The sequence below is a fragment of the Anthonomus grandis genome, chromosome 12 (genome assembly GCF_022605725.1).
Source record: "Anthonomus grandis grandis chromosome 12, icAntGran1.3, whole genome shotgun sequence".
In the NCBI taxonomy this organism is placed as follows: Eukaryota; Metazoa; Arthropoda; class Insecta; order Coleoptera; family Curculionidae; genus Anthonomus; species Anthonomus grandis.
In genome coordinates this window covers 5,699,635-5,718,897 of record NC_065557.1, presented here as the reverse complement: position 1 = coordinate 5,718,897, position 19,263 = coordinate 5,699,635, and the positions used below count along the sequence as shown (strand labels likewise).

The following is a 19,263-nucleotide window of genomic DNA, read 5'->3' as shown; positions in this document are numbered from 1 at the left end:
CCAAATATTTGCGTCAGGTATGCCTGAGTATCTTAAATCTACCTTATTTACACTTAACTGAATAAAAGTCCAATAATCCTAATCAAAAATGTTTTATTCCAGTTTTTTACCTAAATCACATTTCAATTAAAGCTAAAAATACAAACGTGGATCAAATATAGAATTATTAGGTTTATTTACAGGTAACTAAGAATTTTTATACAATTATTACTTTTTAAACAAAGCACTTTATAATTATATATAAGTTGTTTTAGATCCAAGTTTAAATTCATAATAAGTGTATAGTAATGAAAACAGATCTCTAAAATTAAACAAATAAGGCCTTTTGATACAAAAAAGGCGCAATTTGTAAATAAAATATTAAATAAGGCAAATAATAATAATAAACATAAGCGATAACAATATTTCAACAAAAAAATATATATTTTATTAGCCGAAAAAGAAATATATAGAAGAGTAAATGGCCAAACTTATGTAGGTTCTTTGGCCACCCTGTATAAAAAACATCCCAAACTTACTTCAATAAAACTAATCACAAAAAACACTTTGGAACATCTGAAATACTTCTAGCGGAAAATCGACGACACTACTGTGACATAATAATAAAATGTTTGATTCACAAACAATTTATTGGGGGAACATCTTTAATAATAAACCCAACCCCGGGAGAATGCCAAAATTGTTACATCAGGTACAAATTTTAGGCAAAATTCAATATATCTAAGAAAAACCAATAAAAAGACAAAAATTGGATCCTCGATATTAACCTTGTCGTGTATAAATGCAAAAAATTACACCCTAGATAAAAAAGAACAAAAAAAAAACAGAATCTTCAATACGAGTTCACGCGTTGATGTTCGGTACTTCGGGCACCAGGGAGGCGAAAAACGTGGTTATAAACGTCCACGCGACCATCAGGCCGGTGGGCGCTTGTTCCTCCTGGGGCGCCGCCCCGTCCGGTGCCCCATCGATGTTGTTATTGTTAATGTTTATGTGCCTGAAGAACCCCGCTTGGTAGAGGTAGAGGGCGACCCCCAAAAACAGGACGAAAACGAACCTGAGGGGGCTCGAGTAGAAATAGACGACGCTGAACAGGACCATGGCTCGGCTCAGCATGTAAAACACATCGAGCCAATCGTGTTCTTCGTTTTCCGGTTGTTGTTGTTGTTGGGGTTGGGCAGCGGCGGCAACGTTTTCTTGAGCTGCTGCGGCTTGTGGAACTTCTTGTGGTTGGGCATTTGGTATGTGGTTGTTTGCGGGTGGTGCGGGGGTAGGAACTGTTTGGGGTGGTGGAATTAATGGCTGACCTGTGGCACTGTAAAAGAGAAATGTCGTTACATACATATTAAATTAAATTGAAAAAAACTAAAATTGCTCAAAATTTTGACTTTTTTTGGGAGTTGGTCGTTGAAACTTTCCACGTTATTATATTTAATGATTTCTTTACTGGTCGTTTTTAAATCAACGCTCTAACTATAATAGAACAGAAATTGTCCATGAAAAGCAATGTTTGTTACATGGAAAAAACCAAAATTGCCCAAAATTTTGACTTTTTTTGGGAGTTGCTCGTTGAAACTTTCCACATTACTATAATTAATGATTTCCTTACCGGTCGTTTTTAAATTAGCGCTCTAACTATAATAGAACAGAAATTGTCCATGAAAAGCAATGTTTTTTACATGGAAAAAACCAAAATTGCCCAAAATTTTGACTTTTTTTTGGGAGTTGGTCGTTGAAACTTTCCACATTATTATAATTAATGATTTCCTTATTGGTAGTTTTTAAATCAACGCTCTAACTATAATAGAACAGAAATTGTCCTTGAAAACCATTGTTTTTTACATGGAAAAAACCTAAATTGCCCAAAATTTTGACCTTTTTTGGGAGTTGGTCGTTGAAACTTTCCACATTATTATAATTAATGATTTCCTTACTAGTCGTTTTTAAATCAACGCTCTAACTATAATAGAACAGAAATTGTCCTTGAAAACCATTACTTTTTACATGGAAAAAACCTAAATTGCCCAAAATTTTGACTTTTTTTTGGGAGTTGGTCGTTGAAACTTTCTACATTATTATAATTAATGATTTCCTTATTGGTAGTTTTTAAATCAACGCTCTAACTATAATAGAACAGAAATTGTCCTTGAAAACCATTGTTTTTTACATGGAAAAAACCTAAATTGCCCAAAATTTTGACCTTTTTTGGGAGTTGGTCGTTGAAACTTTCCACATTATTATAATTAATGATTTCTTTACTGGTCGTTTTTAAATCAACGCTCTAACTGTAATAGAACAGAAATTGTCCATGAAAAGCAATGTTTGTTACATGGAAAAAACCAAAATTGCCCAAAATTTTGACTTTTTTTGGGAGTTGGTCGTTGAAACTTTCCACATTATTATAATTAATGATTTCTATACTGGTCGTTTTTAAATCAACGCTCTAACTATAATAGAACAGAAATTGTCCATGAAAAGCATTGTTTTTTACATGGAAAAAACCAAAATTGTCAGTTGCTTAAGTTCTCGTTTATAAATTAAAGCTTTTGACAATTTGTTTTGCTTAAATTACTTTAGAGAAGAACGAATTAACATGGTATTTATTCGTAGTGAGTGTCTCCAAAATAACTGGAAGTATTCAGTACAAGACAGATCCTAAAAGAAAACCCATAATGGAAAACGAAGATATTGAGTTGGCCGTTATTGCTGCAGTTATGGAAGATCCTCATATCGGTCAAAACCAAATTGCAAGAAGTCAGTGTTTCTATAAAATCCATCATCTCCAAGAACTGTTGGCAAATGATTTTGTTAGAAGAATTGAATTTTGTATATGGGTCTTGAATAAGGTTGTTGATAATAATGATTTTTTTAACAATGTTCTATTTACCTATGAATGCACTTTTCACAATAATGGGCTCTTTCCACAAATCTAATTTTCATCATTACTCTGATTCCAATCTGAATGCGTTTAGAGTAGTCCATAACATAAATGATCTGTTAATGTATAAGTGGCTCTGTAATTGATCCACATTTTTTTCATGCAAATTTAAATGGTACAAGTCGTTTGGAGTTCCTAAATAATGATTTTCCAGTATTATTGGAGAATATTCCTCTACCCCTTCAAAAAATTCTGTGGCTTCAAATGGATGAATTTTAAAATAATAATTTTGATAACTGATGGATAGGAGGGGGTAGTCCTATGGAGTGGCCTCCAAGATCGCCGGATTTGACAGTGCCGGATTTTTTCTTATGGAGTTACTTTAACAGGCAAAAATTAATAAAACAATAAAAGAATTACAAGAAAATGTGATATGAAATTTATTATTTTATGTTTTAAGTTTAAAAAAATCCTCATTTTAAATATTGCTATTTTTTATAAAGGTTTAGGTATAGGAAAACCTAATTAAATTCGAAAAAAAATTCATTGTTACAATTATTGGTGAAAATACAAGGTGTTGCATATAAATTAAGCAACTTCTATTTTATTAAGTTTTTCAGATATTTAAGATCATTTTTTTACCGTACAGGCATTGAAATTAATTTTTTGTTTTATTAAAATACATTTTGTTGGAAGGTCATTAAGCCAATGCCCTAACTGCAAAGCGACCTTTGGCTTTAGAAATATCTGATTAGGCACACGTGATTTAGTAGACAAATCGTGGCTTTGCTCAGTCAAAAAAGATGAACACATTTTTATTCAAAAGCAGAATATCTTGTACCTTGATTTTTCTTAGTGCTAAGTTGACTACATCCTTTGTGGATCCATAAAAATTTAAAAATGCAATTTTAATAAATTATTCATTTGTTTGCCAAAAATACAAAAAGTAATAAATAACAATGTGAACTAAACTTTTCAATTCTGTAAATTGTGTATATTTAATTTTGATAAGCCAAATAGCAATTTGCAAGGTCACCTTTTTTTTAAATCTTTATCATAACCAACTTACATGTATCTACAAAGTAAATATTTATGTGGGGTTCATGTATATACTATACAATTACATTTAAATAATATATATATACATTTAACAATATGCAATAAAAAACAGTAATATAAACCAAATATTATCAAAAATCTGACTATTGAATTTTACTGGCACTGATATGAAATACAATAAAGAAACCCATTGTTAAAGTTCATTGCAATCAATTTAATATAAAAAAAAAAATACTTACAGCTGCATATATTGAGCCTGCACATACTGCAAATAAGCCTGTTGCATCCAAGCCATTTGCATCTGGTACTGGTTCAGGGCATTAAAATCCACTTGAGGGGCTTGTGGAATTTGTCCATTAAAATACGACCATGGGTAACCATTGGGTGCAAATTGGGCATTAGGATAGGCCGGTGGAACCCTGTTATTCGCTGTCGCGTTGTTTTGCGGCGTGTTCTCTGGTTGTGTGTTTGTCCTTTCTGGAGAACTTCCTTGTTCTTGACGACTGGTTCCACCACTAGGATTTTCTAACACAGGAGTGGTCTGTTTGGGTCTACTACTGGCCATTTTTGCTTGTTTAGGTGTGCAAACCAGATGCACAGTATGAGTATCTTGGCCCTCGTACTGTCTGAGAATGTCTTTTAGTATCACAGTGTCATTTAGAAGCTGGCCGGAATATATCAGTTTTTGTTCGTGGTGTGGCTGAAAATGAAAGGTGGGAGATAAGACTTTTATCTTAATTGTGTGATTTTTATCTTAAGTTGAAATGAAATTGCGTAGCAGTGTATATATATAATAATTTTGATACAAATATTAGGTTTATTTTATTTTTTTGTAGAAAAATATAAATAACATCTTTATGATAGAGTTTAAGATGGTGAGAGACACAAAATATTTCATGTGTGACATATATACATGGAAAGCATAGCAAGGTATTAGGAAGAAATGTATTTATTTATTTAAATATACATACATATTTAGTGGTATTTACATAAGCAATAAACTTCACAATTAATTTATGTACAGGGTGTGAGGGATTCTATAAAAACATTTAACAATCCAGAAAGTAAACACCCGAGTTATCTGCATCCTGTTTTGATTATATTCCAATCAAAATATATGATATTCAGAACTTAAATGGAAAAACTAACATACAAAATAAAGGGTAGAATAATATTAGTTTGAAATATGAGTAGGCTTGATCAGCAAATGATATGAAGCTTATAATAATAATAAATTTTCTTTTATTTATATACATACAGAGATTAAAGAATCTAAACTGAAACACAGTTAATATAGGCTATTTTAGACAATTTTCACTGTCTACTAAGAACTAGAAAGTGTTTTGCCAGAATATATAACACCAGGCCTAAAAATGCAAAAATGATACAATAATAGATGTTTTATATTGGTCAGTACATTATATATTTAGATAGAGCTATATAATTAAAACATTTCTAAGAGAGTGCTGTAGTGTTAAAGCATGTCCTATAGATGTACATAAATTGCATGGTCAGACTAAATATCTATTGTAAATTCATGATTTTTGCAACCAGTGACATGGAACTTTTGGAGACGATTCATAAAGATTTAGCAGAAATCAGTCTATGGTGTGACTCTGGTTAAAGACTAATGTCTATAGAAGTTTCACTCCATGAATAATATCTGGTTAGGCAGTTATCTAATAAATAGGCACATTAATAATAACCGAAAGCTTAACATATGCATAATGATTTGCCCTATGAGGCAGCAGGGACTGCTTACTTGGCCTTAGTTGATTATGGTGTTGTTTTCTGGGGTTTTTGTTCCGACTATTTATTTCACATTTTTTGCTTTGCAAAAGAGGGCAGTGATATATGTATTTCTTCTAATTCATAATTTTAGAATTTTTGTGATCAACTCATATACACAAACATCTGGAAGTTAACAAGAAATTGGTATATAGAGAAGAAAATCTACAACCACCACCCCCTAAGCATGAAAAGCCTTGATTCTTAATGTAAATTTAGGCAAGGAGTGAAAAAGGTTTTATTATCCTGTCCATTTTATACTCTGGAGGAATTTTAGTAGACAAAACTATCCTATGAACAAATGTTGCAAAGCTAAGTTCCAGTTGATTACCCATATTAATCCAACCCAGTTGCTTTAACTCAGACTTTTTTATTTATTTATTTACAAAGTCTACAGACATATGTCCATTTACAGAGCAGGAGGATTTTACAAAATAACTTAATGCAAGTACATAAAACCTGAAAATTAATACAGTATTTCTTTGAGCAGATTTTTAAGACTACCTATATTAAAAATATCATATTGTTCATTTATTTCATTATTATATATATAACTTACACATGTTAATAATAGAAGGATTTAAATAATAGTTTATACATGCACCATCAACATACAACACTACAAAATTTCTGGTTTGATAAGCTGATAAATAAAAACTTAGTAAAGCTATCAAATAAGGATCATCGCTACCATTAATAAATTTATGCAAACATGCCATAGTTCCATGACTTTCTAATGTTTTTAAGTTGTATGTTTAATGATATCAAATTTGGGAATTTGGGCTCCATATATTAGGGCAACACTCTAACAGTGGTTCTTATGTAAGACACCTAAAGTATTCTGGGACACTTTAAATTGTTAAAGTTCTCTCTGTTTCTGACAATAAATCCATATATTTTGTATGATTTGTTCTCAATTTTAATAATTTCACTAATATACATTTTGAAATCAACTTGTGAATCAAAAACGACACCAAAATTCTGCATCTCACTCGAGGCAGACCGTCTCTATTAATCTTATAATGATAAGTAAGTTTAGTTTTTTTCTTCTAAAGGTCATTACATTTGTTAATATTAAAGTGTAGAACATATCTTAGACCAACTATTAATCCTGTTCAAATCATGTTTACAGTCTTGTATATTTTTATTTTTTTTAATATAATTTTAAATCATCCGCAAATAATAAATATTTTGAATTCCAATTCTCTTTAGCCAAATCACTGATAAACAAAAGTAGTAAGAGTTCTCCTATAAAGTATGGGTTATCTTTAAGAGCTTAGACAGACTCTTGAGAGTTGTTGAATATTTGGTCACCAGTTTCCATTAGGTTAGAAACTAACCACTAAACAAACACAGGGTGTAAGATGTTATTACTGAAGGGCATTAGGAAGTACCACCGCCCTGGTGTACAATATCCATACCCGGAGAACCATTTGTACTTAAGATTAAGAAGTTTTTTCCATACATCTGATGTCTTTAATAAATAACACTGCACAACAAATCGAAGGTTATTTTAGGTTGACTGAAATATTTTTATTGTTTTTTACTAATTCGAGGCATCTGATTTCGAATCTGTCGTCAGTTTTACTCTAACAGCTCGAGTTGTTTAGATATAGCTACGTTCTTCTCATTTATCTTTATTTTTGGTTTTTTATCTATTATAGTCGCGTTTTAGATAAATTATTGTAATTTTCATCATGACTTCGCTAAGAAGGGTCTGCATTAACGATCCGAATTGTTTTTGTTATATTTGTGGTGAATATGTTTTTCAAAAATTTCGATTGAATATGTCAGACTTTGTGAAACGAGCGTATTTAGAGTGTTTTGGTTTTCCTTTGGAAACAGATAACAAGTGCTGGGTGCCCAATATTGTGTGCAAAATTTGTGTTGAAGAATTACGTTTATGGGCCACTAAGAAGAGACTCTCTTTTAAATTCCAATCCCAATGATTTGGAGTGAACCTTTAAATCATCACGATGACTGCTATTTTTGCGTTGTTAATATAAAAGGAATCAACAAGACGAACCGCTCCAAATGGATTTACCCCACATCAACATCAGCTGTGAGGCCTGTAGGGAGCTCAAAAGATACATCTTTACCATTACCATCTACATCTACAGAAAGTTCTGATGAATTGAATGAACTGAGTAGAATGAGAGATGACGAGTTTGTTCCAGAAAATCTCTTTGAACCAAAACCATTCGATCAAAGTGCACTTGATGATTTAATTAGAGACCTTGGACTATCCAAAACTTCGTCTGAATTATTGGCCTCCAGATTAAAAGAGAGAAATCTTTTAACTAAAGAAACTAAAGTTTTTTATTACCGCACTCGAGAAAAAGACTTACTTCCCTTTTTCGCTGAGGAGGATAATTTTGTATTTTGTACTAATATTTCTGGTTTAATGACTGCCATGGGCTTGCAGAAATATGAACCAATCGATTGGCGTTTATTTATTGACTCGTCAAAACGGAGTTTGAAGTGTGTACTATTGCACAACGGAAATAAACTAGGCTCCATACCAATAGCACATTCAACTAAAGTTAAGGAAGAATACCCCACAATAGCACTGGTCATGAACAAAATCAAATATAACAATCATAAATGGGTGATTTGCGTTGATCTTAAGATGGTGAACTTCCTTTTAGGACAACAAGGAGGCTACACTAAATATCCTTGTTTTATGTGTTTATGGGATAGTAGAGCAAAATCAGAACATTGGTCAAAAAAAGAATGGCCCTCTAGGGAAGCACTACTTCCAGGTAGTCTTAATGTTATAAATGAACCTCTAGTGCCACGAGATCGTATCATATTGCCACCCCTGCACATTAAACTAGGTTTAATGAAGCAATATGTTAAGGCATTAAATAAAGATGGTGAATGTTTCAAATATATTTCAAGGAAATTTCCAAGTCTAAGTTCAGAAAAACTCAAGGTAGGTATATTTGATGGTCCACAAATTCGCAAGTTGGTAAACGATCCTAATTTCACCAGCTCAATGTCAGAAATTGAGAAGAATGCATGGGATTCCTTTGTTTGGGTTATCCAAAATTTCTTAGGTAATAGGAAGGGTGATGATTACATTGCGCACGTCGAAGAGATGTTGTCACACTTCCAGCGACTTGGATGTAACATGAGCATCAAAGTGCACTTCCTACACAGCCATTTACACCATTTTCCTGAAAATCTCGGTGACATGAGTGAAGAACAGGGTGAACGATTCCACCAAGATCTTTGAACCATGGAGGAACGATTTCAGGGTCGCTGGGATGCACATATGTTGGCCGATTTTTGCTGGAGTATTCAGAGTAGCAGTTCATTCAAAACTAGTAGAAAATCATATAAAAGAAAATTCCTGAGTGTATAGTTCTTGTAATTAAAAATGTTTGTACGTTGAGTGTATTTTTAATTCCCAAAAAATACTCCCTCCTTTTAACTCAAAAACTAGAGCTGACACATATAAACTGATGACATTATTTAATATCAGCATTAAAAATAAGCCTAGAATCATAAAAATATTCCATGCAACATACATGCTGTTAGGCGGTGTAATTTATTGCAATCATAATATAAATATTATTATAGTAATGTGATGATGCAACGTTGTTTACTAACAGGTGCTATGTAGCATACTATACAAGGGCCTAATCAGTTAAGGAAGGAAATATTAAACGACCAGGATGTAACTAATATAACTTACTGGTTTACTGGGATAAACCTCGGATAAATGCTGTTTCAATTTATTTATACTCCATGACGTTTCACACCTAATTTTTTGGTCTTCGATTTGCTGGTTCGGAGCTTTAACTATCAATGTTACGGGCAACGAGTCCATTTTTATGCCGTCCGAAACTGAACAACGCAATTATACGTGTGGTAATCTATAAAACGCGGTTTACTGGCACTTAACACGATTATTTTCAGTCGATTTGTATTGTGATTAGGAGTTTCCCTTCCGTATATTCGCGACCATTTTGACGTTTCCCCGTGACGTTTCGTAACATACGGTATTTGGCGCACGCTGATTGGCCCGCGTCAGCTTTTTACAGTCACGTGAATACGCCCCGTAACAATAATTGGAAAATTAATCTAATTGAATGTGCTGATAATGCATTTTGTAGTAAAATGTAATTTGATTCCTGAGAAGTAAGTAATAACGGGCTCGTTTATTGCCTGTTAAAAACATAACAACAAAAACAAAGGTCTAATTTAATTGAATATTTGACCTAGTTTATTATTTGGATAGTATGCAACCAGCCAGGCATCGGATTAATTGCACACACGAACTTAAAAATATACCTGGACTGCTAATGCATATGGCCACGATACCCAAAAATGACCACTGCATGGTGGCCGCCATTTTTATAGTGGTTGTGTCCTTTTGATGTTGGTCACTCTGAAAATTTTTAGAGTTGCCAACAAAAAATATATTAAATAACGGTAATGAAGTTGACATTTGACGTGTGAGTATAGCGGATTGCCTAGTTTTTGACGATTTGTAAACGACGCTTGGGTATATCGCCTGGAACAGGCGATGCATCTTTCTCCTTATTTAATACGTGAATAATGTATCACCATCTTTATTTAAAGGTATTTGGTTCAGTTTCTCAAAACCGAATTATTGTGAATTGTCCGTCTGTGTTGTTTATAATAGAATAATATATTGAGTTGTTGACAGAATAATGAATAATATATTTTTTCTATATAAACCCTTTATAATTACAAACCCTCATAAAATCATCTATATTTTGATTCTTATATATGGTTGTACCCATTAATGTGGAAACACTGTACATGGAAGGAAAGTAAAACTTGTAATAGTAAAAATAGAAAGAAAATAAGTGTTTTTAACTGAATTCGTTAAGTAAATACAAGCAAAAACTTAAATGAATATCATGGTATTAGGATTTATAAGATTCAAGATTATCAGAATGATAAAACAAATATTTTAAAGTGCATGCATCTATTCCAAGTTGATTGAAACGTTGTCTCATTTTAGGTGAGGATTACTTTCTTTAATAAATTTTAACTTTCATAATTCTTAAAGAAGTACCAGAAAAATCACAGATCTAACGCAACTATCTTAAATTCTTACCTATATGTAACTTTCTATTTTGTATTTTCGTAAACATAACCTCTCAAAAACTTTAATTGTTTTGTTTCCCTACAGTTGGCACAATTAAAATTTGTCAGAGTGACCAACATCGAAAGGACACAATCACGCAAAATGGCGGCCCCCTAGTAGTGGTCATTTACTTTTCATTGAATTGGCAGTCCAGGTATATTTTTAAGTTCGTGAAAGTAAATGACCACTACTAGGGGGCCGCCATTTTGCGTGATTGTGTCCTTTCGATGTTGGTCACTCTGACAAATTTTAATTGTGCCAACTGTAGGGAAACAAAACAATTAAAGTTTTTGAGAGGTTATGTTTACGAAAATACAAAATAGAAAGTTACATATAGGTAAGAATTTAAGATAGTTGCGTTAGATCTGTGATTTTTCTGGTACTTCTTTAAGAATTATGAAAGTTAAAATTTATTAAAGAAAGTAATCCTCACCTAAAATGAGACAACGTTTCAATCAACTTGGAATAGATGCATGCACTTTAAAATATTTGTTTTATCATTCTGATAATCTTGAATCTTATAAATCCTAATACCATGATATTCATTTAAGTTTTTGCTTGTATTTACTTAACGAATTCAGTTAAAAACACTTATTTTCTTTCTATTTTTACTATTACAAGTTTTACTTTCCTTCCATGTACAGTGTTTCCACATTAATGGGTACAACCATATATAAGAATCAAAATATAGATGATTTTATGAGGGTTTGTAATTATAAAGGGTTTATATAGAAAAAATATATTATTCATTATTCTGTCAACAACTCAATATATTATTCTATTATAAACAACACAGACGGACAATTCACAATAATTCGGTTTTGAGAAACTGAACCAAATACCTTTAAATAAAGATGGTGATACATTATTCACGTATTAAATAAGGAGAAAGATGCATCGCCTGTTCCAGGCGATATACCCAAGCGTCGTTTACAAATCGTCAAAAACTAGGCAATCCGCTATACTCACACGTCAAATGTCAACTTCATTACCGTTATTTAATATATTTTTTGTTGGCAACTCTAAAAATTTTCAGAGTGACCAACATCAAAAGGACACAACCACTATAAAAATGGCGGCCACCATGCAGTGGTCATTTTTGGGTATCGTGGCCATATGCATTAGCAGTCCAGGTATATTTTTAAGTTCGTGTTTACTTTTCATTGAATTGGCAGTCCAGGTATATTTTTAAGTTCGTGATTGCACATCAGCTGATTGTGTGTCTTTTTCTATCAGGATTGTTTGTTCAAAAAAATTAATTTTGGATTATAAATAACGATAAAAACGATTATGAGCTAAAAATAAATGTCCACTATATAGTACCGATGCTATAGAACAAATGTTTTTGTTTAATATTAATTTTAAATTGTGTAGTTTTTTAATTGACCAGCAATCACAATCACATTAATTTCCTACTTCACGTCAGCTCACCAAACGACTTTAATTCAATTAGGAAGTTAAAGAAGTTCCAACATAAAACCAGTAAATGAAATTATGTGCAATGGAAATTGACATTAGACAAGGAAAGACGTTCACTCTCCCCTTGTCGCTTATCTTTTTATATTAGAGTCAAATAATTTTGAATGTCGAGAGCATGAAATAGTGAATGAAAAAACAGGCACTCTATTCTTATCTTTTATCTCTTTCTAATATGTAACTTGATTCCATTGAACATTTTCATTAGGACTTTATAAACTATAGCTTCCGATATAAACCATATCATTAGATGACGTGTAAGCAAAATTAAATTATCCAGATTAGGCTAAGAAAAAAACGTCTCTTATTTTTTTTTTATTTAAACTTCCTGATAATTAGCCTCCCTTCTCTTTTGCCTTCTCTTTTCTAGGAGGTGATTATTTACATATTATACTTAATCAATAGAAATGAGTATACTCTGTGAAATTAGTGACTCGAATAAATAATTTAGAATCGGGATATAAAAAGTTACCGATGTAAACCAACCCAATAGATGACGTGTAGTAAAAATTACATTAACCACATTAGAGACAAGAAGAGACAGATGAGCGACGTGAAGTAAAAAATACATTCCTTCTGGATTTTGCTACATAGCAACACTACTTTTACAAAAGAAGAGGAAGAAGAAGATCATGCCATGTTTCTTGCTTCACGTTGCTGCTTCATTCACCTTTTTTCAATAAAAGAGAGCAAATCAAGCTGACGTAAAGTTTGTTTTTGTTTCATTTTTAAAAATGGCGGACGAGGTGCAACTGGCGCAAGACGCCCAAGCCGGCGAAGACACAATATTCGGAAAAATACTACGTAAAGAGATCCCTTGTAAGTTCATTTACGAAGACGACCAGGTAACCATACAATTAACAACATTTAACCTGCCTCCCACTTCATAAATCATGGTTTTTTAGTGTGTAGCCTTTGATGACATTAACCCACAGGCCCCCGTTCATTTTCTCGTTATTCCTCGCAAAGCGATTTCGCAACTGTCCAAAGCCGAGGACTCCGACGAGGCCCTTCTTGGACATTTAATGATTGTGGCCAAGAAAATCGCCGCTACAAGAAAATTGGATAAGGGCTTTCGACTGGTGGTTAATGATGGACCGATTGGTGCCCAGTCAGTATACCACTTGCATATTCACGTGTTGAGCGGAAGGCAAATGCACTGGCCACCAGGTTAATTGTATTTTAAATATTTTTTGATTAGTTTCAGGAATAAACCTAAAGAGTTCTGTTAAACATGTGGTTTAAAATAGATCCAAAGCAAATACCTCTTTAAGGCTCTAGACTTTTTTAGCAACATTTCTCCTAAAACTGTAATTTTGCAGTATTTATTCATCTATTCACCAATAGCAAAGTATTCTTACACAAGTTAAGAAACCTAAAATGAAATTCAAATGTATATACCCAAAATACAATAAAACCTATGGCTTAAAAATATTTAGGCATTCAGACATAAATAAGATTTAGCATTTAACAAATACAATGATCGGAATGTTTTTGTTAATCTTGGGAGACCACAGGCTTTGATGATAATTTTTTTGGTCCATTTATAGACCGACTAAACTTTATTTGTAATTCTGTTCAGTTCCATTTGTACTCTTCAGATAATCTGTGGTGAATTTAATAATATAAAGACTTAAAATAACAAGGTGTACATTTGTCACTGCAAATAAAGGAAGAGATTATGGAAAAAATAAGAAATGAAGAAACACAGTCATAAAATAGCTGTTCGGAACTTTCGATATTTTTACTTTTACTCTACCCAGACTAACAATTTAGCAACCATTTATCGACCGGACTAATAAAACGACGTCACCGTCGCGAGGTTTTATGCACCTGTGTGGGCCCCACTGTACACAGGGGAAAAAAATTTTCCTCTGTGTACTGTGGGAGAAATATTGCAGCAGTTGAACATGCTGTCAGTGAGTTGGCTGGATGATTTGTCAGGGACTATACGTTCGCCGTGCCCAGTCAAAAAACAAAATGTGGTTTATTTTTTATGTATTTATACATTTAAATTAATATTAAGTAATAAGTCATTCCCTTCAATATATTATGGCTTTGTGTCTTTATAAAACTGCGTTTTATTGAAAAGGAATATGAAAAACCACAAGTGAAAATTAAGATTCCAAAAAGGGGAGCAATCCCCCACAATAGCAAAAGACAAATTCAAATAAATCCATAACATTGAGAACTGTTTCTTATTTTAATGGAAGGGATAGAAAGGAGTACATAAGCACTATAAACCGAAGACTTAAAGAAGCTGGTTTACATGGCAGAAAGTCCACAAAGAAGCTGTTTATCTCAAAGAAAAACAGAGAGTCTATAGTGAGATTCGCAAAAGACCATCTTAACTGGACTTGCCAAAAATGGAAAACAGTAGTATTTTCAGACGAAAGTTGATTTAAACTATTTAGATCCAATGGTATTTGCTGAGTTAGGAGACTGGTGAATGAAAGATTTAACCCTAAGTATATGTGACCCACCGTAAAACATGGTGGTGGTGGCATTATGGTTTGGGGTTGCTTTAGCAGGTTTGGTATGGGTCCATCGGTGAAAATCGAAGGTGTTATGGATGTCTTTGCATATCAAAATATATTGGAAAGTCATATTCTACTATCGGCAGAAGACAACATGTGCTTAAGAAAGGGTTTTCAACATGACAATGACCCACAACACACATCAAAATTGGTTAATATATTATAATATAATATAAAGTATTAATACACTTGATGTTATGCCTTTTCCAGCCCAAAGCCCATTGAGAATTTGTAGGATGAAGTTGATAGGAGAATTCATAAAAAAAAATGTAAACGAATTGCATCAGGAAATTCAAAATATCTGGAAAGCAACTTATCAGGACTATATTGATGGACTATTAAAATCAATGAAAAAAAGGTGTGAAGCAGTTATTAGTGATAGTGTATGTCTAAAATTATTCCTAAAAATACATTTAACTGCTGTAATTTATGGCGTCATTTGGTTCACCACCTCTAAAGAGAAGCGTCATAAGGTAAACCTTAAGATTATTTGTAAATATTGCAGTATGAAAAGACATAAGTTTTGTCATAAATTTAATAAAGCATGTCATACATTTTTCAAGATACTTACTAACAAATAAGAGACATAGGAAAGAATAGGCACAAGGGAGGGTAAGAATTCTCAGTTTACTGAAATATCAACTTTAGCACTCTATAGTTCAGAGTAGCCATCACTCATCTTATACATCTGTGCTGTAAGGCAAACTTTTTGAACATCTGAGTAGAGCGATAACAATTTTTTCCACATTAGTATTAAAAGTTTTAATGACTGCAAATACCTTGAGATGGGTACTAGCATTATTTATAAATGTATGATTTGCCTCTATTTTTTCCAAATCAATTTTCCTTGGGTACTCAGTGTGGTAGTTCTGCACAGTTTCAACAGGCCAAAAACTGAAGAAAAGGTCACCAACTTAATGAGCAGTATCAAAAACATGGCTTAGAAATTTAAGATTGTTGTCAAGGATGGCACCAAGAAATGCAGAGTTTTCAACAATTTAGACTCTCCAATGCACAAGTTTTTAAAAATTACCATTAAGTCCAAATATACTTTATTTACTAAGTTTACAAACTTGTGTAAATAGCTTCCTAATCCTAGAATTTACAATACCAGTAGTTATTTGGTTAAACTTAAAACAGGGTACAGAATCCATTTTTGATTGTACATAGGAGCATATTTCATATCAAAGAAAAAACTAAAAAAAGAAAAGGCAAGAACTAACATAAAACAAGAATTTAAAAATCTGACCAATAGATACATAATTAATTTTAATTATTAAAATGAGTCGTTAAAATACTCTTCAATGCTGTAGTAAGCTTTTGGCAAGATTAATTTCTTTAGTTCCCTCCTAAACTTTTTAAGGTCTGTAACAGTCCTAATCGAAAAAGGAACATGTATAAATATCTTACGACTAATAAATATAAGAGAGTTTCTCGTAAGTAAGGGGATTGAAAGAGATATGTTGTTTACTTGACGAATATTATTACTGGTACAGGATGATGGACTAATGGACTTATGTATACCAATATAAAGAATGAGAAAACTGTTAAAATTCTTTCAGCTACAAAAAGAGGTTTACAAGAGACTCTCAGACCAACACCACACTGATACATATATTAATGCTTTTTTCTGAATAGAAAAAATTATGTTAAGGAGTCCCTTGAAGCACAAACCCCAAAATGGCAACCCATACCGGATATGAGAGTCTATTAAGGCAAAATAAACTGAACGAGCAAACAATCCTCCCAACTCATGCCTTGCAACCCTGACTACAAAACAACCAGAGGCCCAAAACATGGTTGTCAAACTTTAAACTCCCATCAATGAAGAGGCTCAGAAAACCACAATAATTCCCACCATGTAAGAGTGAGAATTTCTTTGTTATCTCAGTACTCTGGAGTGCATTAAAAGGGGTGAGGCTGGGCCCTGAAAAATGAAGGTTGGTGTCAAGGTAAATGTTCTCTAAATATCCAGATTTCTAAAACCAGGACTACAAATCCATATTCCTCCAAAACCATAGCAGTGGAGCTTCTGAAGCAGAATTTCATGGCCAATACAACCAAAAATGATAGGTCACAAAAGATTGTTGCAAAACACACCACTGCCATTTATTTGGGGATTTAGATCATGCAAGAGATTTTAAATAGTGCTGCATATATTTTTCATTATTATATTTCTGTATTGGTACCCTCTTGAAAGCTATATTGAAAGTAACTATGTCATTTGAGGTAAGACAAAAGTTTACCAGTTTTGCAACTACAAAGGGGAAAAAATGGCCACTTTTGCAAAGTTCATTGATATGCATATTTGGGAATGTTACTGCAGATATCATTTACTATTTTATGCACTTCCATAGACATATTTGAATTCTCATTAAGTCAATTATAATACTGGTATTGTTTAGCAAGCCTGCCATATAATGAACAGTAGAAATTGAAGTAAGAATGAAATGCTGGGCAGTCAGTTTGCTTTGTAATGATGCACAGATTTTTGGAAGATTTCTTAGTCCTTTGTAAGCCAATACTTTACAGTGGGAAAGGCAACATTAATTAACTGCAACACTAGCATGGAAATCAGGGACTGCATCAGGAAATCTATCTGGGGTTTTTTTAGTCAACAAAGGTGCTTAAGTGTTAAAAATCAAATCATTCTAATAAAAATTTGTACAAGAAATGTTTAAGTGGACTGACTGAACAAGAAAAACAAAGTATGCTTAATTGGTTTTGTAATTTGCAAACAAAAGACTTCCAAGATATGCATTTACAAGAACTCTTAGAAATACATTCCATTTGACGAAAAAGGGGTAGCATAGACGCTTCTAATAGTAAACCAAAGTCTTTAGGTGTCAAATATTTTATTCTTAATGGTTCAAGTAGAATATAGACTTGTAAAAGAGCATTTCTATCAATTTATGGAATCTCTAAGAAGCGATACGAACGCATTGTTTTTCTCCTAAAAAATCACAAAACCCCTCAGGATACGCGCGGTAAAAATGTAAGTGGAAATGCAATAAAAGGATCTGTTATTGCAAATATCCGGAACCACATTGAATCCTATCCGGTAAAAATATGGCATTATACGAGCCAAGAAATTCGTTATCTAGATTGCAAATTATCAGTAAAGACAATGTTTGAGATGTTTAGAGAAAAACATCCGACTGATAAAAATTCTTACAAATTTTTTTAGTCCTATTTTAAAGAAAATTATAACTTAAAATTTGGTAGACCAGCAAAAGACACTTGCAGTACCTGCGAGGAACTTAATGCTAAAATAAAGAGTGACTGTCTTAACGATAATGCAAAAAGAGTAGCAGTTGCTGAGCTTATGGTCCACAAGAGACGAAGCAAGAAGTTTTATACTGCTCTAGATTTGGTAAAAAAGCGCTGTACTGAAGATGAGCAGACCTTAGGTATGTATTTGCATTAATTTCATGGCGAATGTATCGCTACCACAACTTCCGGTTCAAGATCTGTACTACTTTCGACAGCTCACTGTTTGTACTTTTGGGATACATAATTTAGGATCTAATAATATTGCTTGTTATGTCTACCATGAAGGGGAGGCGGGCAAAGGTGCAAATGACGTATGCTCTTTTCTCAAGCATTACTTAGATCAGCAAACGTATAAAACTCTTCACATTTTCTGTTACAACTGTAGTGGGCAGAATTAAAATAATACCGCGATTCGCTTTCTAATGAGTTTAGTTGAATTCAAGAGATTTAATGAGATTGAAATGTACTTCCCAATGAGAGGCCATTCATTTATGCCTTGCGACCGTGACTTCTGCCTAATTAAATAATAGCTTAATAAAATAGAACGATTTTACACCATCCAGGATTATGTTGAAATAATTTCCCAGGCTTGCAAAAATCCAGCAAAATTTTCCACTGTTCAGGTGTCTAGCGATTTTGTGTACGATTTCAAACGTTGGTGGCCACAATTTTATAAAAGAACCTGTCTGAGTAATGAATCTTATGGAAAGAGTGTACCACGATCTCAAAAGAAATCGTTTTCTATCGCATCCTTCCAACATTTGAGTATTTCAACAGCCACTCAGATAGTTGGCCGTGAGTTTATAAACTGCCCTGTAAGTAATACTTACCGCCGGTAAGTATTTTATTTCTAATGCTGAAAATGAATTAACTCAATGTTCTAAAAAAGCATACCTTGAAAAGATACCAATTAACAAAAAAAAAATGACTGATATATTAAATACAATAAAATTTATTCCTGACGATTATAATATGGAATTTTGGAGGATCATTTCGGCTTGGCCGACAAGTGAGGAAGAATGCGATGTAGAATGAGTATGTACTATTTGAATAAAGCAAATGTCAAAATTATAGAATTTTGTTTTATTTTACTGCAAAAAGGAGACATGTCCATATGACAATAACTT

At 32.8% G+C, this 19,263-nt stretch overlaps 2 protein-coding genes across 2 annotated transcripts; one reads left to right on the top strand and one right to left on the bottom strand.

Annotated features, from left to right (window-relative positions):
* Positions 1 to 76: 76 nt before the first annotated feature.
* On the bottom strand, positions 77 to 9,705 carry LOC126743004 (homocysteine-responsive endoplasmic reticulum-resident ubiquitin-like domain member 2 protein). The gene is made up of 3 exons (XM_050449919.1): positions 9,426 to 9,705; positions 4,177 to 4,637; positions 77 to 1,315 (listed from the first exon to the last, which is right to left on the bottom strand). The coding sequence occupies exons 1-3, from the start codon at positions 9,558 to 9,560 to the stop codon at positions 844 to 846; spliced, it is 1,068 nt and encodes a 355-aa protein (XP_050305876.1). The 5' UTR covers positions 9,561 to 9,705; the 3' UTR covers positions 77 to 843.
* A 3,299-nt stretch (positions 9,706 to 13,004) lies between these two features.
* Positions 13,005 to 13,559, top strand: LOC126743177 (adenosine 5'-monophosphoramidase HINT1). Its single transcript, XM_050450158.1, has 2 exons — positions 13,005 to 13,171; positions 13,232 to 13,559. Exons 1-2 carry the CDS (start codon positions 13,061 to 13,063, stop codon positions 13,499 to 13,501), a joined length of 381 nt encoding a protein of 126 aa, XP_050306115.1. The 5' UTR covers positions 13,005 to 13,060; the 3' UTR covers positions 13,502 to 13,559.
* Positions 13,560 to 19,263: the final 5,704 nt, after the last annotated feature.